This window comes from Lactuca virosa, chromosome 2 (assembly GCF_052849685.1).
Source record: "Lactuca virosa cultivar CGN04683 chromosome 2, Lactuca_virosa_CGN04683_v6, whole genome shotgun sequence".
Lineage (NCBI taxonomy): Eukaryota > Viridiplantae > Streptophyta > Magnoliopsida > Asterales > Asteraceae > Lactuca > Lactuca virosa.
Genome location: NC_136427.1, coordinates 128,667,111 through 128,692,575, shown reverse-complemented (window position 1 = coordinate 128,692,575; position 25,465 = coordinate 128,667,111). Strand labels below are relative to the sequence as shown.

General features: G+C 34.1%; 1 protein-coding gene across 1 annotated transcript; it reads right to left on the bottom strand.

The window, feature by feature from the left end:
- Positions 1 to 6,813: 6,813 nt before the first annotated feature.
- Positions 6,814 to 23,979, bottom strand: LOC145156503 (myosin-6-like). Its single transcript, XM_079075842.1, has 36 exons — positions 23,845 to 23,979; positions 23,582 to 23,725; positions 23,355 to 23,500; positions 22,881 to 23,259; positions 22,645 to 22,794; positions 22,420 to 22,556; positions 22,181 to 22,327; positions 21,982 to 22,083; positions 19,449 to 19,506; positions 19,238 to 19,339; positions 19,119 to 19,156; positions 18,840 to 18,966; positions 18,576 to 18,746; positions 17,817 to 17,948; positions 17,633 to 17,742; positions 17,487 to 17,547; positions 16,371 to 16,548; positions 16,075 to 16,280; positions 12,646 to 12,765; positions 12,471 to 12,569; positions 12,179 to 12,385; positions 11,943 to 12,082; positions 11,779 to 11,870; positions 11,646 to 11,707; positions 11,488 to 11,553; positions 11,230 to 11,400; positions 9,345 to 9,485; positions 9,054 to 9,239; positions 8,855 to 8,953; positions 8,706 to 8,776; positions 8,447 to 8,546; positions 8,311 to 8,367; positions 7,557 to 7,613; positions 7,361 to 7,441; positions 7,145 to 7,272; positions 6,814 to 6,928 (listed from the first exon to the last, which is right to left on the bottom strand). The coding sequence occupies exons 1-36, from the start codon at positions 23,977 to 23,979 to the stop codon at positions 6,814 to 6,816; spliced, it is 4,515 nt and encodes a 1,504-aa protein (XP_078931968.1).
- Between the last annotated feature and the right edge of the window lie 1,486 nt (positions 23,980 to 25,465).

Genomic DNA, 25,465 nt, shown 5'->3' with positions numbered 1-25,465 from the left:
TTTTGGAGGAAATATTTTCCAGCTAGCAACAAAAGAGAAGGAGTTTTCTAATTTCTAAGGAAAATTATAGTGGCACCAACAAAAGTGCCACTAAAAGTATGTTATGTTATAGTGGCACAAAAGTAAAGTGCCATTAAAATTTTGTGCCACTAAATGTAATTTTAATTGTAGTGATCTCAGGAGTCATAGTGGCTACCATTATACACGACACCTTTGTCGCGTCTTTTTCGTGAGCCCTATACTCAGCTATTTGTTCAGCAGAAGCTTTGGTTTCATCTATCTCTTTGAGCTCTTTGTCGAGGACGTATTCTTTCTCCTCGTATCGTAGGGCCATTCGAATGTTGCGAATCAAATCATTGAAATTGGATCCATCAAAAGTGACCCTCCCACAAATGTTCAAAAGAGAAAAGGAGCTTGAGGAGTTGGAATTTGAGCCAGAAGCGTTGTTTGAGCCAGACATCTGAAAAAGAAAAGGAACAAAGTTTTGATTAGATAAAGAATCCTTAATATAACACCCAAATGAAATATTAAGGCTATGACCCAACACAATAATTCACAATTCGGAAGAGGGATGCCGTAATCCAATTGAAAATTATTTGAAGGTAGGTAAATGACGATTTACCAATTCTACCACGAAAAATGAAATGAAGAATTAGGTTTTAAATGAAATGAAATTCCTAGATTATTTTGAGATTCATTGAACTTTTCAATGGCATGTTTACTCAATTATGCCCTTCAACTTTGTGACTGGGATACCGAGGATCACAAACAAGGTGTGAATAACCATGCAAATTAGCTTAGCACTCTTGATGTCATTTACCACCTAATCAATGTGCCGGTTAACCACACACGCTCCATTGATTTATGATAATTCTCGAGCTACCCTTTGCCACCCTTGTTAGTCCAAGTTAGTGTGTCGGTTAACCACACACGCTCCACTAACGACTTGGCAAGGAGCAAAGTGTAATTTCATGGACTAGCATCATTTTCACATTTTCCCAAAGTAACTAAGATTGGGAATTTATAAAAACATTTAGTTACTTTATAATATTCATTATACTTATTAATGTCCTATCCTACCCATTCGGCAAACGACCATCCACTAGTCAAGAGTGCGGTGGGTAAGAGTGGATACCCAATGGCGGTTATTTTACAGTGCGCTTCCTTAAACACCACTTATAGACCAGCTTCGTGAATGAGGGCTACTAATGGTAAGACTAACTCAACTTATACATATATATACATATTAATCTTTTAATATTATAATAGTATAAGGGTTGTATTTTAAACTTTTAAAATACTAGGGTTTTAGAATTTAATATTTCAAAATTAAAACTTTTAATCAAATTTTAAATTCCAAAACTTGATGACAAATTTTGAAACTTTCAAAACTTCTAGATCAAATCTTAAATAATTAAACTAATCACATAATTTTGGACATTATCTTAAAATTTGACCATTATCTTTCAATTAGATGAGGATATTCATTACCATAACAGAAAATTCGGATTTTAATAGTTAAAACAATTTAAGGTAATGATCCTTATCTAATTTAGGCTTGAAATCCAAAAAATCTGCCAACAGACGAACCAACTCGTCGAGTCAATCTGTGGACTCATCGAGTTCATCAGGCAGTGAACAAAAAACGATTTTGTTTCAGCTTTCGCAAAACATAATAACATCAAATATAACAGAAAAACACCCTAAGCTCTGATACCACTGTTGGGTTTTAAGCATTACAACATTCCTATGGTGCACATGCAACCCTAATTGCTTTGGATCTAGGTTTTTCTCAAGTTATACATGCAAACAAATTTTCCAAAGCAAGAACCCTAATCTAGCATACATGAAAACCGAAACCTAATCATATTAGGGTTTAGAAGAATACCTTTCTTGTTGATTGCTTGATCTTGACCTTCAAGAGCTTAGTGCCTCAATTGATGCACCTCTAATGGAGTCACAAACACCACTTAGCAATGGATGAATAAGAGAGAGAGGTGGAGGCTATAGAATTCGGTCAGGGTTTCTTCTAGGGAATCAAGTGGCCGATTTTAGGAGCCTTGGGGTTCCTTTTATAGTTGAGGCTGCTAGGGTTTTCAACTGGAAACCCTAATTCCCTTGCTTAGGCCCTAAGAAATCCACAGACCCCCATATGACAGGCCTTGGACGAAAACTCTATGGGCTTCCCATAGATTTTCGTCCACCCCTTATCAATAGGATCCATTAGCCCAAACTACAACTATCACTGATTTACATAATCAGTCCCCGTTCTTTTAATCAGTCTCTTTTGATCACTAAATTAATTCCAAATTAGTTTCTGATCAATACCAATTAAATAATATGATTTCTCAATTAATATATTATTCTTATAATATATTAGTAAATCATTAATTAACCTCTTTCTCCAAAACTCATCCTATCAAATTGATATGGTGAAGGCAACCCAAAAGGATCATGTTACTATCGGGTCAAGTACATACCAATTATAGTTATGAGCTTAGACACCTAATCCAACATGAACATGATTACTCCGCTATTGGAGCGGATTCGGGAGGCTCAAATCGAGTCTATGAAGGAAGATCATCGGAAGAGTGAGCGTATTATGGGTCAGGTGGCTTCCTTTGATTATGATAGTCGTGGGTAGTTGACTCTTCATCGGAGGGTATGGGTTTTGTATTGGGGTGGTGTGCGTCAGGTTCTGTTGGTTATATTAGGGTGCTAGATGTCTGTGTTACTCTTGCCTGCGTATGTGTTTGTATGATTAGTAGGTTGGGCCCGATGGATAATTTGTATGTTATTACTTGTTATACTTGTATGCTAGTATGTTGGGCAGGGCCCGTTGTGCGAGTTAGGGTGAGGCCCGTTATACTCAGTGGGTGGTGTCCGTTATGTGAGTTAGGGTGAGGCTCGTTACACTCAGTGGGCGAGGCCCGTTATGCGAGTTAGGGCGGGGCCCGTTACACTCATCGGGCGGCGCCCATTATATGTATGAATTGTGTGGTATGTGGTATTTAGGGGAAACTCACTAAGCTTCGTGTTTACGATTTACAGTTTATGTTTCAGGTACTTCCGTTGCATAGGGGAAGAGCTCGGGGTGATTGCAGTGCACACACGATATTGTTCCTCATTTTCATTATAACTCTGATAATTTATGATGTTTTGATACATTTGATCCTTTTGAGATTAATGATGATGTTGTGGGATACTGTTTTTATTAGCTTCAAAATGAAATTTTTGGGTCTTATTTTTGGGACGTTACATATATATATATATATATATATATATATATATATATATATATATATATATATATATATATATATTATTAATCTTAATTAACTAAAAATAAACAATTAATCATTTATACTATACTTAATAATTAAAGGTAAAGTAAGTAATCATTAGTTAATTACGACAAATATAATGACATTTGACTAAGAAAAGTGTTTTCTAATCATTAAGTGGTGTTTTTTTAGTATAGGTTGTGTTTCTAGTAAATGAGGGTGTTTATTTAGCTAATCCCATGTTTTAATACAAGTTCATTTCTTGCGTGATTCTGAAGTTTGACCTCAATAATCACATAAGCATTATCACTTTTACCAAATGAATTTTTGTTTGAGAATCATAAATGGTCGGAGGCACTGCTTAGAACTAGTGATGGACGCAATTGATTATCACAAAAAGCATCTTAATCAACTAATATAAACTCCAAACAGGGCTAATATATGATAAAAAACCATCAAGTGAACAGACAAAATAAAATTATAAATGATTATCTAGGGATTTAAAAAACCATATACCACAAAATTATTAGGGTTCTAGATGTGTAACAGTGAACATGATGACGACGACATCAATTATAGAAAAGAGAATACAAAATCTTATTTAGTAAACCATATCCATTTCCATGAATGAAAGTTATCAAGTTCAATAATGGTTAACAGAAGCAACAACAAGAAAAACCCAAAAACAAATCAAAACTAAAACAGAGAAAAGAAGTTATCATATCAATTTCATCAAACACCGAAATTGTCATTCTTTATGTTAACATCAACACTCTAGTAAGCTCCTTCGGAACTAGAAATCTTCACCATCAGACATCTTTCTTCGGTTTTTCCTACACACACAATATTAGAAACAACAATGCACCATGAGTTGATCTTCAGACTTCTTCATCTTCCGAATCAGTAGACCACACTTTAATGTTTACATCATCACTATCATCTTCTTCAACTATGATAGCCTTTCCTTGAATGGTTGTTTTTCAAAGATCATCGATGTTCTTTGGATAATAGGCTTCATCTTTTGTCTTTTCTTTCTTCTTACTCTTCATCTTCATAATGCAATCCTTCGCAAAATAAGTTTTGTCATTGCAAAAATTGCAATCAGAACTAGAATCTCCCAACAACTTCTTTTCTTTCTTCTCATCTTTAGATTGTTTGTAATTCCTTGAATTATCACCATTGTTGTTTTTGTCTAAATAAGAGTGGCCACCTTTGTAGTTTCCACATCTTGACCCAAACTTGGAAAAAAAATCTTACATAGTTTCTTCAAATTACTCATCATCAAAGCCTTTTCTTCACTTGTCCACACATCATTTGTTGCATCAGGATCAAAATCTACTATAACTTATTCTTTTTTCTTCTTCACCTTTGGAACATCTTCCTTTGCAACAAGAGCCACAGGACCAACATTAGCAATAAGTTTTGTAACTTCAGACACTTCATCTTCATGCGCTTTTAGAATTCCAACCACTTGAGCCAATCTATAAGTTTTGAATTGTACATGTGCTTTCACATTTGAAACTATTTTCTTCCATTCGGGACGAAGACTTTGTAGAAAGGTTACTTTTTGTTCTATATCTTGATGCTTCAGATTATACTTCACCGATCGACTTAACAATTGATTGTATCTTTCAACCACTTGATCAATGCTTTTACCAAACTTTTTCTTGAAAGATCTAGATTCCAAAAGCAAAGAAGTTTGAATTTAAGTAATTTGATCATCATCACCAGAATACAATTATTTCAATTGTTTCCATAGGTGATAGATCTATTTTAGGAACATAATAAACAATATTAAATATGTTGAATTATTGTGTGATTGCCCACTACTTTGATGAATTTTTGAGCATTATGTGCATGTAATTATATAGTACTAAAAGTACGCGAAACCTAGAAGAAAACGAGCAAAAGGAAGCTAACAAGGAAGAATGATGAATTTAGAAAGTGATGAAGAAATTGTTGCTGAGAAATTTTAACATTATTCAATGTTTTGTTCATATCACAAGATCTGGAGCTCCGATTTCCTTGCATGAAGAAGTTTCGGAAACTAGACGAAATTTCCTACAACTTTCATGTTTTTGCGTTTCTGTTGATTATGCTGTTTTCATCACCAAACTGTGCATGGAAGACGAAGGACGTGTGTTAAGCATCAATGACACTACCAAGGACGCCAGGATGTTATTGACATGTCTCGTGTTGGAAAGGATGCTGATGGAAAATGTTGGAAACCAAGGACGCCCACCAGACGTGAAGGACGTCCCTAAGGACGCCGAATCATTTTAGCCAGTTTTGCAGTAAAAATAAAGGACGACAAAGAGCATGCAAAAATGCCACGAAGGACGCCCATGCGTCCTACATCACGTCAATGACGTCCTCAAGGACGTCCAACGTCCCACATTGGCCGATGTTTCTTATTTTTTCCACACAGTATAAGTAGGGACCTATGCAGATGCTTTTAGGGTTTGCACTTCCGAAATTCAAAGCTTTTACCTACGTTTTTGAGGTTTCCAAACCCTTAGAAACATTTCCAAACACCTTTCATTTCCATTCCAATCCGGATTCAAGGCAAGATTTCATCGAATTCATCATCAAGCAACGTTTGAAGATCATTCAACCGGCGATTCTTAATCAATTCCATTAAATTCTAGATTTCACGATTTCTTCCTAAAGGTTCATTGTATTATACTTGTTAATCATTAGGCTACATTTATTTGATGATTTCAAGTTTGTTTACGGGTTCTAGTATGTAATTCATTGTTTTTCTTCAAGTTATTGGTTTTATGAACTCAATGGAAGGCTAAACCATTAGGGTTACTTCTAGGGATGTTTATGACTTTTGGATGAACACACTCAATTATTACTTGATTCTAGCTAATTTTGATTATTGTTTTATGCTTTAGTTGATGATCTTTGGTTGATAATAATTGAAATTGGGTTGTATGAATTTGTTTGATGTCATAACTAAAATAGTACATTATCAATTCACCGATTCAAGTAGTTTAGGAACAAAGAAAGTTGGTTGAATCCACATGTATTATTCCAACTTGTGATATTATCGAAAATAACCTAAAAAGTTTGTTAAGTTAAGTTCATTGTAGTAAAGTGCCATATGTAACAAACACATCATAAAGAACTTTTTACAAGTTAAGTTAAATGCAGTCAAGTGCCATATGTAACAAACACATCATAAAACACTTTTTACGCTTCATCAAATATATAGACTTCTTTTCTAATCTTGATGGGGATTTGGATAGTTAAATAGTTACTCTTCCCGCTAAAAAAAAAAAAAAAAAAAAAAAAACAAACAAACAAACCTAATCTCATAGAATAAATTAATAAAGTTACCATAGGTCAAAATGCATCACTCCCCTTCTATACTCTACCTGAAAAGACCTACGGATTTTACAGATCTAACCTAAAATTAAGGATGCTTTACACCCAGGGCAGTGGATGCTTAAACAATAAAGAATAATCTACCTACATCTATGAAAAAAAATTGAGCAATAGGTGGATGTACATTATGGCAGCATTACTCCACTAAAAATTTGAATTCTGGATTTTCTACGAGGGGAATAGTAGGTTTAATCTCTGCAAAATCCTTCTCATGGAAGAAGCCCATAAGATCATCAACTGAAAACGGTATGCTGCATACATGAAAAACAGCAGTTCAATCACACTTGTTTAACATCATCATATAAAACTTTCCATAAAATCCCAGTGCACATTGGAATTGGAATTCGAATTAGGTCCCAATCTATATTGGAATCCAAACTCCAGAACCCTCCTTTGTTTTTTAACCCTTGCGGCATAATGTGTTCAACAATATGTGTATCTACAGTATAGTGTGTTTTATTGCTTACCTGGGATCGTCATTCAGCAAAAAGGAGTTATGTTCATCTGAATCTTCATAGGAGTTATTTTTATCATGTGACATTTTCTTTTGCTTTTCCTCTTCCTCTTCTATTTTATTATGTAAGGCAGTAATAACCTGTATACAGGTTAGAGGGTGATGAAGGGTCATCAAGAACAAAACATAAAAGCAAAATGATAAATGAGTTTTATAGTTTTATTCTTACTGAGGCATCTACGCCTGGAGTATGGTAATTGTCATCCCAGTAGTGTGTGCAAATTCTGTGAATTTGATAAATATTTAAAACCTGAAACAAAATGCATCACTTGTTTATTCCCGAAAAATAAAGAAAATGTCATATAGATACTTAGTCAAATCATACATGAACATATAATCAGCAACAAGAACAAGGGGAGACTTACAGAGCATAGATCATTTGTGAGGTCATTGTAGGTAATTCTGGACTTTTGGTGTATGACCTGCAGAATGTAAATGGTGAACTTTCAAATACGATGATAAGTTGCATAAACATCAAAAGATGATGTTTTTCACATTCACTAAAGCAGCATTTGATATGTTGTACTGGACTCAGACTTGTACTGAGTTTGGCATGCATTGGACTAAGACTAAGATTAATGTCAATGGGACAAACGATACAACTATTTGTCCCACCCAAAAAGATTAATGTCAATGGGACTCTCTGTTGGTCTCTCGTTTGTGAAAATCATGTGAATGCCCTCCTCTTCCTCATCATGGAAAATAGACCTAGAAAACTTTTCCAATCCCGTCATTTGCTTATTATGGCAATTTTCCATGACGAAGATGAGGAGGTCATTCACGTCATTTGCACAAACGAAAGACCAACAAAGAGTCCCTATCAAACCTCTTTTGGTGGGACAAAAAGTTGCAGTTTTTGTCCCTTTGACATCAATACCAGTCTCAGTCCAGTGTACGCCGAACACAAGACAACCTGTTATGTTATGTCCTCTAGTTACAAACGGGGCCTAAAGGAAGTTATACTGCCTATCATAATAAGGAGTAGAAAGCATACCAATAATAAAAAAAGTTTAAATTCACAGAATTATGATAGGAAGGAAATTGAAATTTAGAAAAAAAGTACATATCATTAAGTTTGCATTTGTAGTGGTTTCTAAGGAACAATATGTAGAAACATACCAAGAATCCAACTGCCTGCCTTACATGCTTAAGTTCATCCCATGCCGAGTCTGAGTACTGATTTAGTGGAATTAGTTAGTTAGAACCACGAACTCTATATTCAATAAATATAGAAAGTGTCTAACCTAATGAATACCTCTTCTGTGACATGATTACACCAAAGCTCTAACTCAGCTAACCCTGCTTTCACATATTCCCCGTGACTGAAGGTGCATTTTTCTTTACGTAGAAGAAGGCTAAGGTTCCATATAAAAAACGCTTATAAATTATTAGATGATAAAATAGGTTAAACTGGATACTTAGATTCATAGTATTCATAGATGACAGAATTTTAAAGATATTAGAATTGGAAGATGAACGAGTTGCTATCAAGAGCAGGTAACTATCAGCTCTACCTGTTGAATAGTTGTACATTGATGTAAAAGAAAACTTGAGCGAAAATCTTCTGATCAAGAACACTTGGAACCTGAGATAATCATGTTTGATGGGATCAAAACATGAATAATAACATTATTAAAAAAATAATAATAATAAGATCACATACGTTGTATTCTTCCAAAGTATGTAACATGCCATTTAGGCATTCAATGATGTTTTGCCAACGAAGAGATGGAGGAATGTGCTCATCTGACGATTTTCCTGTCTGTTATTGTTAGAAACATATAAAATCAGCACTATCACTTGCCATTTAATACAGAAATGCATTATAATTTCAAACAACTGATCCACAATTTAAACAAAACCACTAACGTTACCTCAATAAAATATCTGAGATGAGTTGACAATTCCTTCTTCAGATTGTCACGAACGATTCCGTATATTTTTTCAACATAAGCAGTTAGTTGTTGCTTGAAAAGTAAAGCTGGGTACTTTGCATCTACATGGCGCACTATTTCAAGGTCCGAATATGACGGGGATTTGCGAAAACTCTAGAAAATATCAATTACAAAATGGTTTATAAGCTCCATTGCAATTATTAAAAAGTTCATAATAAAAATCATTTATGAATAAAATGGTTAAGTATAACTCAGTACTTGTGCCATTCTTCCAAATATTGATGTTGGCTGAGGAGGCCTGTGAGCACCTGCGCCAGAACTTAAAGTCTTCTGAAGCAAAAACAGCAATGAAGATGTGGCAGAGAGCCAATAAGACATATGCTTATTGTCTTCCTCTTTCTGGGAAAGACAATGCAGAGACAACATGGAAGTTGATTCAGTAACAGTTAGAAATAATAAGTAAATGCCTCAAAATGCCCCAAACAAATACACTTGGAGTATTTGACTATTTTCTTTTCTTCTTTTGTTTTAAAATGTAGAAAAGTGTGAGTTAATGTTCGGAGAGTGTGGGTGTAATTAGAGGGATTGGCTTGAGAAATTCGTCTATGTGATTGTAATGATTTATTGTATAGTGAATTGTTTTCTTTGGAGGCTTGTGGTTTGTTGATACGGACCCATCCCATACTAGGCCCGTATCATGCCATAAGCCCAAGTGTAGAACTCACTCCCAAAAGCCAACTTGTAGGAGGAGGGGACACCTAGACTTATAAGCCACCAACTTATAGTACTTTCGGCCGATGTGGGATCATAACAATTGGAAGTTAGTTGTTCTAAAGAGAGCTATGTTTGATCCTTTTGACACAGGCAAGAAGATGAACAACATCAAGTCGAACGTGAGAAGGGTGTTCATTATGAACGCTTGCAATGAACTGATGCAGAAATATCTTGGTCCCTCGGGGAATGTTGTGGATTCCTATGACTTACCAGACAACAATTCCCAGGAAAGACTACACCGGAACAAGATTCTGCAAGTCATCAGGAAGAAACACATTGAAATGTTCGGCAAGATTGCTGAAAACAAGAAAGATGGAGAAGCTGTGGTGATATCTAATGAGAGGAATTCTGCACCGGGGAGAACTTCTCACTCTGAATTTATGGAGGAGGGCAGCTGTAGTGAGGTTAAAGAATCAAAAGAGAGTCAATTAGAAGTCATTATACAGTGGAAGGGCAAGCTTATATTGAAAGTTACTTGGGAAGAATTCATAACTGTGCCTTATGTTTTTTCCTTTCACCTTGAGGACAAGGTGCATATTTTGGGATGGGGTATTGCTAAGGCTCTAGTCAAGTTCAAGAAGGCTGATGGTTCTAGTGACGGGTACTTGCCCCCGTGTTTGATTATTAATGAAAATGGGAAGACTGATGAATCTGTTAAGATGAACTTGGGGATAGATGAGCAAGTGGGTGGAATAAGTATCTCGACTGCAGATCAGTATAAGGATGAGGATAAGATAAAAAGACCAACTGGAAGAATTAGGATGCTATACATCGTTTTTATCCACCTTGAGGACAAGGTGGTTCTTCGAGGGCGGGATATTGTTACGCATCCACTATATCATGTTATTTTAGATAGGGGTAGTTTGGGAAATCAACAAATAAAGAGCATCTTACTAGTGCAAGGAGAATTAGGGGTATTTTGGGCATTTCATATTGTTAGTTTGTTATGTCAGATAGTATAAGAGGGTAGTGGAAAGGGAGAGTGAGGTATCCATCAATATTTTGTGAATCTGGAATTTATTCCTTGGGAGAGTAGCTATCTCGAATCAGCTAACCTATCATTTGTTCTTGTAATCTTTTGGGTAAATTTGAGGTTATCAATCAGTATTTGAAGCTTTTAGTTGAATTGTTGTTATTGAATTTGTTCTTATAAGTCCAGTTCATAACATTTGTCTCATGTTTTGGAGTTTTCCAAGTATATTATTCTTTTCGAATTTTCTCTATTATTTGTCATTGGGCGAGTTGTTTGGAATCTTTGAGACCAATTTCCCAACAGGAACCCCAATATAAGTATATAAGCAAAGGCAACAACTGTCAAGATTTCCGCATTTTGGAGAAACATGTTTATGTGTTCCTTGTAACATCTCACCTGTATTGCAGAACCAAACACGGTGATAAGTCGGTCAAATACATTAGTTTTTTCTTGTTCAAAAAGTTTCCAGTGGATAAGACTTTTGTATATGATATATGTGACGACTGGTTTTCCATTACTGAACCCAAGATCTTCTGTAGATACTTTGATAAGAATATCAACATTTTCCTGTACCATATATATACAGAAGCATAAAAATTTACTCATGTTATTTTATAAAAAATCTCGGTTATGTTATGTTACTGAGACACATACACGCTGCTTGTCAATAGCTGATTGCCTCAATGAACTATCAAATCTCTTCATAGGTGTTCCACTTTCCTGTAAATGACAGAATTGTCCTTTAAATAAGCTAAGTAATGCATATAAGACACCTTTAGGAAAGTTAAAAAAGATTGTATCTTCAGACTTACAAGGTTACCGTTCTCTGGACCCTGAAAGGTTATGATAAATAAAATAAGATAAATATTTTTACAAAAAGTATAAATAAGGTTGTTAAATTATACACTGTGGCATGTTAATTAACCTTAGATGAGAATGAAAAACGTCCCGACATCCTTTTCGAATTTGATGAATTCATTAGTCTTCGTCTCATAATCTGCTCCTCAGCCTCCATCTCGATTATTTTTTCTTGAAGACTAAAGCAAGAAATTAGTTACTACTTTAGCTTCAGATAGTCAAACATAGTCAAAGTATATTGCTATAATAACCTTTGCACTGTGAGTTTCATCTCAATTATCCTTTCTTCCGCTTCTGTTGCCTGCTTTAATCTCTCTTCACTTAATTTGTTGCTCTCTTCATACTTCTTTTCTATTTCATCAACTTTCTGTTCCAGTGAACTTACTGTGCCCTGCATTTTTCCCAAACAAGAAATCAAGAATTTCTGGTGATCAGTGCACATTTATAAAACTAGAAAATTAATTTGTATGACTTGATAAAAATCTACCTTGAGTTCTTGATTTTCAGTAGTAAGCTTATCGACTACCTCCTTGTTTGAAGCTCCATCAACTTCACGAGATTTTTCAAGTTCCATCTTTGCAGCTTCTCGTTCCTTCGAAAGCAGTTCTTGTGTTTGTTGAGATTGAGCTTCCATTTCTTTTAAAGCATTCTCAAATTTCGCATGTTCCTGATGTTTACTTTCCTCCAAATCGGACTACAAAAAAGTAAATGAAATGATAAGAAAAACAACAGATAAGTTCATCCCATATTTTCTGTAATCTACTCAAAATGGTAGTTACTCTAATGCGCTTCTCCACTTGTAATCGCCAGGTCAGCTCTTCTACTTCCTTTTCGAGTTTAGTTTTGGCTTCTTGTAGAGCACCAGTTTCCTTTGCAGCCTGCAGAGGAGAAAGTGTTTATAAGCTTGCAAAAAATAAATTAAATTAGGATTTAGAAAAAATGAAAGATGGTTACCATTTTAAGTTTCCTTAGTTCTTTCCTTGCAAGTCTTGATCTCCAGAAAGACTGAGTCTTTATTGCTGCTTTCCTCAGTTTACAATAACGGACGCGGGCCACATATTGTCGACATTGTCTCTGAAAGTTACCATAGATTGTGCATCATTTAAATAAGCTATTATCATAAAAAAAAATTATCATATACTTCAATAATAACTTATGTACAAACGCTGACATTCACGGTTGAGGTGATCGCAAATAAAAGCCTATTGTAGGGATAATTAATTACAAGTGTTAAAAGCATGAAATAGCAACATACTTTTATTTAATTGTTTATTATAGCATCCTACTAGTATAGTTTAGTTAAGTTTATAATTATCCTAATCTAGAGGATACCTATTTGTAATATTTATCTCTCTCTATATATAGAGATATGTATCTACCTCATATCATACGATCAATATACAAGATATTGTGGGTTCATTATGGTATCAAAGCCTAGGGTTTATCGCTACCGCTCACAACAAAAACCACCGCCAAGGCAACCTAAAAATCTAAGGGGTATTGTTCATGCTGACACCTTTCATCGTATTGTTCATCATTCTTTAGCCAATAGTGATGGCCCTACTCGACAATTTCACCATAACAAAGAAAACCTCCCAAAACTCCCGCAAGTTCTCCATTACACTTAGCCCAACCAACTATGGTTACTCGAAGGCAATGATTCACCCCTTCTCACACACAATTTATTTGGCTATGCGGGTGAATCAATTCCTTGTCCACCTAAACACCTCACACCTACGGATGTCGTTGTTATCCCAAAGCATATCCAATGATGCATATGTTCATATGTTGATTATTTCAACCATCTTTGAAGCCTCCTTCTGTCATGTCAATAGTGTAGCTGCTTGAGATCTTTGGTTATCCTTAGAACGAACATATGAACCTCATTCATCTTCCAGAGAATATACCTTGAAATGAATGGGGAATTAAAAATCGACGCCTATGTAAATCATGTACCAAAATATGTTGATCTACTTGTTGCTATTGGTTTGCTTATTAAAGGATAAGATCTAGTTGTGTTTACCATCTGTGGTCTTCGGGAAGAATACAACAATCTCAAATCCACCAACATTGCGCGGCAATTCCATATTGCATTTAATAAACTACAAGCCCTATTCAACAATCATGATTACACGTTTAGAAAAACCCATGCTTCCTCCACATCTACCATCCAAGCTTTTCATACCACTAGAAACAATCATTGTGACTCTCTTGGATCCTTCTTCTTTATGGCTTCTCAACTAGCCAACTAGGTCTTATTGCGTCCGTCCTTGGTTTTTAGTTAGTGCCTACAATGCCCTCTGGATTAGCACCCTTCACCCTTCAAGCTTCCTATGGCTATCAACAACCTAGCAACAACAAACATGGTAATCACAGACGTGGAAACCCTCGAGGAAAAAAATTGGGGCCGAGGTGATGGTCAGCAATTCAGTTGGGTCTCCAATCAAAACACAGTTTATGGTACTTGCAATATTTATGGCTTTAGGCATATCATAGTGCCCCTATAGTGACCCTTCTACTATTCGTACCAATCCCACTTCTAATGTTGTTGATAGTCATGCCTCTACGACTTGATTGTCGGACACCAGAGAAAACAGCCATGTCACGCCTGACTTGGCAAGCATGGATCACTCGCATCACTCTCCATGTTGGTGATGGTAAGGGACTTCCTATATTTTATATTGGTTCCTTAAAATTTCACTCACCACACAAAACCTTTCGTCTCTTATTATTCTTCACATAACCGAAATCACCAAAAATCTTCTTTTTGTTTAAAACAAAAGGTCTTGATAATCATGACTTTTTTGAAGTTCATTTAACTTTTTTTGTTTTGAAGGATGACTCTACATGCTCTACTTTACTCACGGGCCTGGTGAACATGGTTTCTATTCACTTTATCTTCCTCAGCTTCATTCCATCAACAAAGTTGTTTTTCTGTTGTTCATGCATCTTGTACTCTCTGGCACTTGCGTCTTGGCATCCATTTTTTATATCTCTTTCCAAATAGGAAAGTTGTGAAAACTTTCTTTACATGTTTCTTCTTTTCGAAGCAATAAATTTTACATTTGATGTATTGTAACGTTTGGGGCCATGAACCTATTTTTATCTTTTGATGGTCATTTATGCTTTATGTTATGTGTTGATCATCATTCTCAATACATGTGGATTTTTCCAATCGCTTAAAAATCAGATGTCTATAACACTTTCAGACTCTTTATTACAATGGTTGAATGCCAATTCACAACCAAATGTAAAAGTTCAAACTGATTTGGGCGAGGGTTGAATTACGCCATCTCCCCTCTTGTTTCTCATCTCTTGGAATTGTTCACCAATGATCTTGTCCTCATACAAATGAGAAAAATGTATTTGTTGAATACTGTCATTGATACGTCATTGAAACGGGCCTCACACTACTCGTTGAATGTCCCTCGGCGTTTTTGGCATCATGTCTTTCATACAACCGTCTTTCTCAATTACATGTCGTCTCGTACATCGACACCCAAGTCACCCTTTGAACATCTCTTTAATCGGCCCAGTCTACTCGTTTCTTTGGTTATTCATATATCACTGCTTTCCCCATCTTCGGTCATATAATCGCCACAAGATGGATTTTTGATCCGCCTCATCTATCTTTCTCGGGTATAGTCCTTCACATCATGGCTAGCATTGTTTTGACTTATCTACGAAGCAACTTTACATTGTTTTCCATATCACTTTGCTGAAGACAACTCCCCCTTTATAATAAATCAAACACAATCTTCACCCTTACCTACAAACTCCCTTACAGCTAAAATGTTATACTTTCCTAAAGAAAATACATCTTGGAACTTTTACAATGTGTTGGCCTTTCTTAGTCCAAACCCAAACCCATATAAACTAGGTAGATCTTTGAAAGTACAATTCCTAATAATAAAAATTACAATGTTATAATTGGGTAGATTTTCCAATGTACAACGCCTTAATAAGAATAATGTTGTATGTAATAGAAATAAATTACATTAGGACGCTATAATAGACAGATAAACTAAAGTATGTTGCTATTCATACATTTTTTAGCTAACTAGACTTTTCTTACTTTAATCCAAGCTTATTTTATTTCCTAATATAAAGATCATATATCCCTGTAAATTAGAATAGAGATTGTAAATCCTTCTAGATTAGGTAATGGTTATTTAATTTCTTGATTTCACGTACATGAATGTATATTAGAGTCACAATATTGTTTCCTTATTTGTTGATCATGTGGCCAAATGTAGATGATGCTATAAAACACTAGGGGTTAGTATGCATTTATAATTTTAACAAGCCTCATTTTAAGCCTAATACAAAAGAAAAGGGAAAAAAAGTAAAGATTTGATAGTCATGGTACGAATTCCAAAATACCTGAAGAATAATTGCTGCGTCTTCTGTCTTTTTATTTCGATATTCATTACGTGCAGCCATTCCACGTATTGCACTTTGAATATTAATAGCTGAAGCGGATAAAGTTTTGTAAGCTTTCCTCTTAATAAACATGCGTCCATCTTTCTGAAGTTTAACAGAAGCAACGTCTCTCCTTCTGTTCTCATAACGGTTGCGTCCAATTTGTCCTGAAGTTATTTATTAAAAACATTTACTTTATTAAGGTTAAACATTCAAGTTCTTATTTTAACATATACGGATGAGACACCGGTTAATACCTCTACACACAGCTTGTATATGTATTGATGATTGTTTTAATGAGTTGTACTTCTTTTGTGCAGAATGGGTAAGAAATTTTCTCTGGACTTTGCTTGCAGATCTTCCCAAAACCTCACTTCTTCGAGCATCTAGTTCTGCCATTTGACCAGCTCTCAGAAATACTTTTGTTTTACCAATCTGCAAAAATATTGTCATGTCATGTCAAATTAAGAACACATAAACTATAACAATGGCCATAAATATTTTAAAAGTTTATAAATAGGTCCCAACTAACTTATTTATTTATTTAATCTATATATTTTTAGATTATTTCATGCAACAAAAAACAAAAATATTTTTACCTAATTATAACAATTAGTTTTTTTATACTAGTACATGGGACCAGTTTTATTTTTTTCATTTTATAAATAAAATTTTCACAAAACATCTTTACTTTTTTTATAAAATTAAAAATGAAATTAATATGGGAAAATTGCAGGAAATAGCAAGGTACTTTCTTTTCGTTATCAATATAGGCAATGTACCTTATTTTTATCCATAGTAGCAACGTACTTACATTTCTAAGCCAATAATAGCAATATGTAATATGAAACTTATAAAATTACTTTATTTATATAATAGCAGCATACTTATATTCCTATCCTTGTAATATCAATGTGCTTAAACTTCATTACTAATATTAACGATAAAATATAGTATGTAGTCTAACAACTATAAGCTATTTAAAAGTGTCAAGTTACATATTGCTACTTTGGGTAAATAAATGAAAGTACAGTGATATTATTGGTAAATATATGAAAGCGCATTACTATTATGGTTAAAGAAATGTAAGTACATTGCTATTATCGGTAAAAATTAAATATATTCTCGACATTCGTAATGATAGTAAATTACATGGCTCTTTTCTGCAATTTTCCCAATTAATATCAATAATATTCAATATTGATCTCATTTCAAACATATTAACAGGACATTTTTAATGGTCTAATTCGTTGTATACTGTGTTGTGTATTATTACCTAAGTAAAAACTTTTAAATAACACAAGATAGGATAAATAAATGATTAACTCATTTGTTGTCATATGTGGGCCTCATGAAAAAGGAGGGTAAGGTACCTGATAACCTTGAAGATTTGCCTTCTCTATAAGCAACTTCGAAGTCTTGATATCATCATCACTATAGGATGACATGCAAATTAATATAATAAATACTAAAAAAGGAACGATATTTAGAAAAAAAGTTTATACAACTATACAAGTACCTTTTTTTTGCAATTTCAGGTGCAAATATTTTGAAGCGGCTAATAAATTCTTTAAAAGGTTTGCGAGTAGGAAATCCAGCCATACTGATCCTAATTGCCTCCATAACTCCCTGTAATGTCATAAATGATCACTTTCTGAACATGTATGCATATGATAGATTATAGATCATAGGTGGTAACTTACACCACAACGTAGTTGCTGAAGTATGTTTTGATTCTCGAAGATAGAAGGCTTTAAAAGATTGTTGGGTTTCACACAACGAATGTAATGTGGCTCCGTGTGACTCAGTGTCTCAAGCAATTGTGTTAATTGTGACTGCAAATATTTCACATTAGAAATTAAACTGAACAGAAAGAAGTAGATTGGTGTATTAAGTAAATTAAATAGGGTTGTTCACTATTCGGATAAAAAGGAATTGTACAATTGGACAATTTGGATTAGATGATATTTGGATTTCTGGATTAGTTTGGGCCAAAACTGACTAAATATTTTGGATTTCAGATTGCTTTTGGTTACCAAAATGAGAACCGAAGAGTCCAAAAAACTGAATATCAGATTTATTTATATAAATATATTTTAAATATTTTAATTATGTATAATTTCAAAAACCAAATAATCAGTTGTTTGAATATTTGGTAAATTTTAATTATTCAGGAAGTTACTAGATAAATAAACAGAAAAAGTAAGAGATATTTTTAAAGTAAAAATAAGTATAGAAAAATATTATGTTAACACTGTTTGGAATGTCTCTTAGTCTTCAAAACAGAATCTGTGAAAATTAATCCAGTCGAATTGTAATTTGGTTGGTTTAGATCAGAGTTTAATTTAGTTTGAACTATTTGGATCCAATTTTTGAAAACGGAAATCGATTTTAATCACTTGATTGGATGAGTTTAAACTGATCCACTGAAACAAACTCCCCTAAAATTAAGAAAATTATACCTTGAACCGTGAACCTATTGATGAAAACTTTGATGTTTTGGATGACTCTTCTGTTAGAGGTGGGAATAAATTTGACACAAAGGTGCACTTTGAAGCACTTAAAAGTGCTTGTTGTTCTGCAACAACATAGTCCTTGTTTTTATCCAAGAAAAACTCGGTTTGATATGTGACCTGAAATCAAAACAAAAAAATTAAAAAGATATAAGAAAAACTTATTAATTATTGATATCACCATGTTGAATAAAGGGAAGTAAAAATACATACCTCACCAGCATAATGGTCAATGGTAAATGCTGAATTAGAAAGCTTTGGCTTTTGAAAACGTTTATTATCCTTGAATGTTTGGTAAAGCTTTTCAGCAAACGTTTCATGTGTAGATCTTGGAAACATGCTGCATATGAATTACACATTTAAAGGTTAATTCTAGAAATGTAAAGAATACAATAAACAGTAATATATATATATATATATATATATATATATATATATATATATATATATATATATATATATATATATATATACACAAAAATGTCTACATACCAAGCCTCATCCAAAAGAGCAAGGATTCCTCCAGGTTTCTAAAGCAATCAAAAACTCAGTTAGAATAACAGTAAAATTCTCAAAGTATAATCCAATATTAAAGTTCTACTAAATTAAACCTTCTCAATGAGATCTAAAATATCTTGATTGTCCACAAACTCTATGTAACTCCAATCGATTTGCTCTTTGGTATATTCTTCTTGCTCCATCTTAAAAACATGCTGATGAAATGAAATTGATACACCCAAAATCATATCAGATTAATATGGTTGCTTCATAATATTAACATCTCCTTTGAATAACTAATATTTTTTATTTTATTTGGCAAACCTGATTAAAATGTTGCTGAAGTTTCTCATTAGTCAGATTGATACAAAATTGCTCAAAACTGCATTGGGTCATTATTAATTGAGTTAAAATAGTATTCAAAAACATCAGCTGATAAATCCAGCAAGAAAATATTACATCAGAAAAATATTTGTATTGCTCTGCCATAGATACACAGTCAGCAGGATATATAACATGATAGGTCAGAAATTAAACTTAGGAGTTGTTAGAGAAAAAGAAATATGAGTTCCATGTACGGATTTATTAATGAATAATATTTGTTAAGCTCTGCCACATATACACAGTCAGGATCTTGTATTTTCTAAATACAAAATTATTTATAGGATACATTAGGAAGTCATCTATTTATAGCTACTAAACTCCTAATTAAAAAATAAGGACTTATCCTAAGTCTATGCTTATCTCTAAAGATCAAACCTAGTTAATAAAATGACTTCAAACTAGCTGGAAAAAATCAAATTACTCAAAACAAAATTCTATAAATGATCCCACACTCCCCCTCAAGATGGATATATAGATCAAATATATCTAGCTTTCTCTTCATAGTATTGAACTTGATTCTTGATAGAGCTTTGGTGAGGATATTGGCCACATGAAAATTTGTTGACAATGCCCACTACAAAAACGATACCCGGTCTCATATGGGACAAATGGATTAAGTTGTTGACTAGTCGTTGGCATCTCCCTTTATCCACCAATAAGTCAAACATGTATTTCCTTTGGTATTTCGGCAGGTTTACATCTTAGTAGGCTGATTTCCCTCAATAAGTCAAATCGTGTATTTCCTTTGTGATAATAACATTCCATGCCTAGACCTTACAATCTCCATCCCGAGAAAATACCTTAACTGACTAAGATCTTTAATTTCAAATTTCTTTCCTAAGATGGATTTCCATTTATCAAGTTCTTACGAGTAGTTGTCGGTCAGGATGATGTCATCAACATAAACAACCATAATTGCGTTATGTCCATCATATGAGTGTTGGAAAATATTTTATGATCAAGATGCTCCTGTTGTACACGTGCCTCTTGATCACCTATGTGAGTTTTTTGAATCAGGATCCTTGAGACCATTTGATCCCATAACTTGACTTTTGTAACTTGCATACATGGTCTTGGTTCCTTGGTATTTCAAGTCCCATAGGGAAATCCATGTAGGCCTCCTCTTCTAATTCTCCATTGAAAATGGATTTTTAACATCATGTTGGTAATGTGGTCGATCAATTCGATTTTGCAACAAGAGATACTAATACCATATTGGAGTTAAACTTTGCCGCATGACCAAACGTTTAGGCATAATTATATCAATTAACACTATAGTTGGTGTTATATTTAATTGAGAACATCCATATGTGGCCTACTATTCGTTTTTCATTAGGTAGCACTGTATAGTCTCAAGTCTTATTTACTTCAAGATCTTTAACCTCATTCATCACTGCCATAGTCCACTCGGTTTAGGCAAGTAATTCTTGTATAGGGAAGGGGTCTAAGAGAGTGTCATGGATGCTTGGATAGCTATAAATTTTTCTAGTAAAACAAAGTAGGATTTTTCTTGTGAAGTGTTGTGATACGACCCGTGGCCGTTTTGGTCAGGTCTATCTTCGCAGGAGATAGGCATCAGGATTCAAGAGAGATTTTAATTGTTTCATTTTATTTAGTTTTCCTTGTAATCAGAATATTAGTTTTGTTTTCAGTTTAGAATTCCTATAATCTAGGATTCGGTTTTGATATCTAAATAGGATTAGCAGGACATTATAAATAATGCTCCATAGGGTTGTTTATTTTTTTATGCATTGAATAAAAGTCTTTGACTGGTTTATTGGAAAATTCCCTGTTTCTCGAAACACAGGTGGACGATTAAGGTTCTTTTCTCTGAGAAGGATCTTGATCTTATTATGTTGTCAAGAATTTGTCTGAGGGATTCAATTTTTTTCTATCTAAAAGGTTTAGTGGTTACGAGATGATATTCAAGCAAGTTCAGTCATTCGGTTACAATGAATCTTCCAAAATGTTTTCGTGGTGTGTCCCTTTCATGTACAGATCACATGAGGGGCATCTACTTTTATTAATTATGGTAACATTGTTTATCATTTGTTTGGAGTTTGGAAAGCATGTGGGCAACACAGACTGATCATTAGTTGTGTTTTGTGAAGTTCCCATCAGGACTTTTCTACGACTTTCTTCTCATCTTACATCAGAGAATGTCTCCAGAATGCTTGAAAGTTGTTTGGTGCCAAGATTCTCCTTTGAATCATTCGGTTGACACTAAAAAGGAACTTGTATAATCTGTTATCATTGTTTGAGAAGATCTTGTTACTAAACTAACCCTAAGCCTATTCTAATCTATTAAGATAAAACCTGACTAATAAAATGACCCCTTACTAACTGGATGTTAATCAAATTACTCAACACGAGTTATCTAGAAACTTCTATGAAAACCAAAGGCTTTTCATGCAGTGGTCTGCAAGAAATAACCTGTTCATATGATGAAAACAAAAGCGTACCAGTTAAGCACCTGTTTGTCTTGAAACTTTCGAATCCATAGATGTCCAGAACTCCAATCAAGGATTTTGACTCGGGATCTTGACCAATTGACTCATTAATCCTTCCTACAATCCTGATTCACACAATATACATGTGCTATAAACCAGACCACAAAAATTAAAGAACATGATTATTATACAATAACAATCATCCATTCAGATGAAGCATACCAGTCAAATAGCCTTGAATAAACAATTTTTGCCAAAGCATCTCTATTCACAGCTGCAGCAATTGGATCAAGAGACTTTTTTATGCTCTCATCACGCGTTACAATTACACGCTTGCAGAAGGAATCTTCAAGGGCCTCTAAATCACACCTATTACGACATACATTGAGATATATAATGAACATATTTTGTATGCAACTAAAACAAACTAAATAAGGGAAAAAAAAGGAAAAACTAGTTACTTGAAAAGTTCAGCTGCAGTTTTCATATGAAGCTTAGATTGATCGTCTTTAGGTTTAGATGAATCTGGTTCGTTGCCTTTAGTAAACTCAATATTTCCTAAATGGAGAATTGCAGCCACAATACGGAATATCGCCTCCTATAAGAACAAAGAAATATTTACTTAATGTTTTTTAAGGTTTTTTAAGCAGGTGACTTTATGAATATTAAACAAAATATATTAGTACCTGTTCATCATGAGTGATACCAACAACATCCATAGCCTTTCTTGTAGCAATATACTCTTTAGCCTCATCCACTCCAGTCAATTCAAAACAATTTGTTTGATTAAGGTAATGAAATGACTTAGCCTTTCCCAATTTATACTTTTCAGTCACCTGAAATGATGCAATAACAAACTGATTACAAATGGAACAAATTAATTCCTAAACATCAAAACAACAATTAAACTAATTACATTTACCTCAGTAGGTGCAGCACAGATCATGTAAAAACAATGGTAATTTCTCTCAGGATCCGAAACTTGACAAACACGTGATCTTTCCAGCAAATATGTTCTTATAGCAGCTCCAGATATTTTCCCACGTTCATTGAATTGAATCTCCACAAACTTACCAAAACGACTTGAATTGTTGTTTCTAACAGTTTTTGCATTCCCAAATGCTTCTAGAACAGGATTTGATTCAAGAACTTGTTGTTCCACACTCCTTTGTCCTGGAGCTGGAGGGCGACCTCCCATATATGCAAGATACTGCATAAGATTTTTGGTGCTTTCTGTTTTTCCTGCTCCACTTTCTCCACTAACAAGAATGGATTGACTTATTCCCTCATTAACCATTTGCCTGTGAATCATACAAGACATTCATTCATGAATACAACATTTTTTGGATATGAATAACAGATGTAATCATGTAAGAAGAAAGCATATACTACATGCCTGTATGAAGAATCAGCAATAGCATAAGGATGTGGACTCAGTTCCCCAAGACCTGCCCCTTTGTATTGTTCCATCATATGTTTGTCATATAGATGAGGTAATCTTTTGAAAGGGTTCACAGCTATCAATATATTGCCTGTGTAAGTCTGGAAAACAAGAACATAGGTAAATTTTATATACAAGTTTTAAAGGGTTGTTTATAACTAAATTGACACATATATACTTACGTAAATTTCATCCATATTGTATCGACTTTTTAAATTCTGAAGAACACCAGGCTCATGGAGATAAGCAAGTTTTGTCATATCATCTACTCCACATGGAGGAGCTTCAGGATCTTTAGGATGTACATGGGCTGAAGTAGTGACAACCTACAAGATGTAAATGTATCAAGAAAACCATGAAAAAAACATTCCAAGTATTTTGTTTTTATAAATGTCATTGTTATAACAGTGTGAGAACACATGTTGCAAGAAAAAAAAAAACTTACATCTTTTCCTGATGAAAGCTTTATCTTAATATCTGCACCTTTGATTTCCACAACATCACCATCAATCCAAGCTATCTCAGGATCCTCAACCCAAACTTGAGATCCAACTATTATATTGGATGCAACAGCCTGCATGATAAAAGCTTTCTGATAAGGGAATCACATTCTTTTATCTACTTGAGTAGATTAACTGTCTATATATATTTCGTGAGCATTAGGTAATAATGTGTGTATAGCTTTTGATTGCAGTATGCAATATACACCTGGAGAAGGGAATGCATAACAAACACAAGTATTAATTAGAAGAATAGTGATTAGCACATCAGTGACTTTATACGATGCAATGCAAACTTATGGAATGTCATTACGCTTTCATACTCATGATTGATGATCCAAAAGCTTAGAACGCCATGGGGAACATCAACATAAGATTAAGCAATAATGATGGTGACGATGATGAATAAAAACCCTTACCATTTCGGAAAATGACCAAAATCCAAAACAGAAAAACCCTAATTTTCCCTCTTCAAAGCAGCAAGGTCGGCCAAAACCACCCTAGGTTTCCTTGCTTGGATAATTTGACAATGTACGTAAATATACAAAGATCTAATAATATCCGGATAGCTCAAAGTCTGCTTAGTGTTAATCAAATCGTAATTGAATCAATAACAACGTAGAAATCATGGGAAAGGGGATGTTAATGGAGGATAGTGTATAAAGATTAGGGAAATGTTGCAGAGGCTAAGAACAGTGATTGGACCAAGATTAATGGAAAAAAGACCTCCGGCAACGTTTCCGGCGATCCCTACATTAAGATTGTCGGTTCTTATGCTACGTAATTCTCTGAATCTCACTCCGACGTCTTTGGGGTTTCTTTTCTCTTTTCTGTCGAACGACGAGGAGCAACCAAAACGAAGGTGTTAACGACTTCCTATTTCTTTTTGCCCCATTATGCCCTTCTCGTGGGGATTCTGTTTTCACTGCTTCTACTTCCTATCACCCCAATTTACAATAAGACCCCCTCGTCTTCAGTTTTTTTATAGTTTTCCCTCGTAACTTCCTAACCCTCTTGGAGTTTTACAATGTTTGACAAAATTAGTTTTGATTAATTAATTGTTTGATCAAATGATCCTCAATCCTCATCACTACAATAGTCATTTTGGAAATTCATATAAATAGACCTTTATATTTACTTGTTGTCACCAAAAAAAAAAAAAAGTTGATGACCTTGTGTTGGGTAACAAGATGTTTGATTATTTATTTAAATGTTTCATGGATTGATTACTCACTTAAATATTTTTTTTATGCCGCTGTCGAATATGATCAATGTTATGTGTTTTTTAGTATTTTTTTGGTACATATGATTTTTTTTTTTTTTGTAATATATAAATTTTCATAAAACCAGTAATCAAAATACAAGTGGTGATAATGTAACGACGTAAATTTTCAACAAAATTTTCATTTTCAAACACAATAAAACTCATTTCATAATTCTCAAAATCACATATGTCTCAAATGTCAACAAGTAAAACACAGTCCTAGAATCATAAAAACAATCTCCCGTCAGTGTGTACAATCATGTCGTTACCTTGCCGCGATCCTCGGAACTACCTGAAACACA

Excerpts from the sequence above, each read along its gene's own strand:
- LOC145156503 (XM_079075842.1), bottom strand. The coding sequence starts at position 23,979 with ATGCAGGCTGTTGCATCCAATATAATAGTTGGATCTCAAGTTTGGGTT. Across the intron at positions 22,084-22,180 it reads TATTCAAGGCTATTTGACTG|GATTGTAGGAAGGATTAATG; the intron begins GTATGCTTCATC and ends TGTGTGAATCAG. Across the intron at positions 11,871-11,942 it reads ATGAAACTCACAGTGCAAAG|TCTTCAAGAAAAAATAATCG; the intron begins GTTATTATAGCA and ends TTCTTGCTTTAG.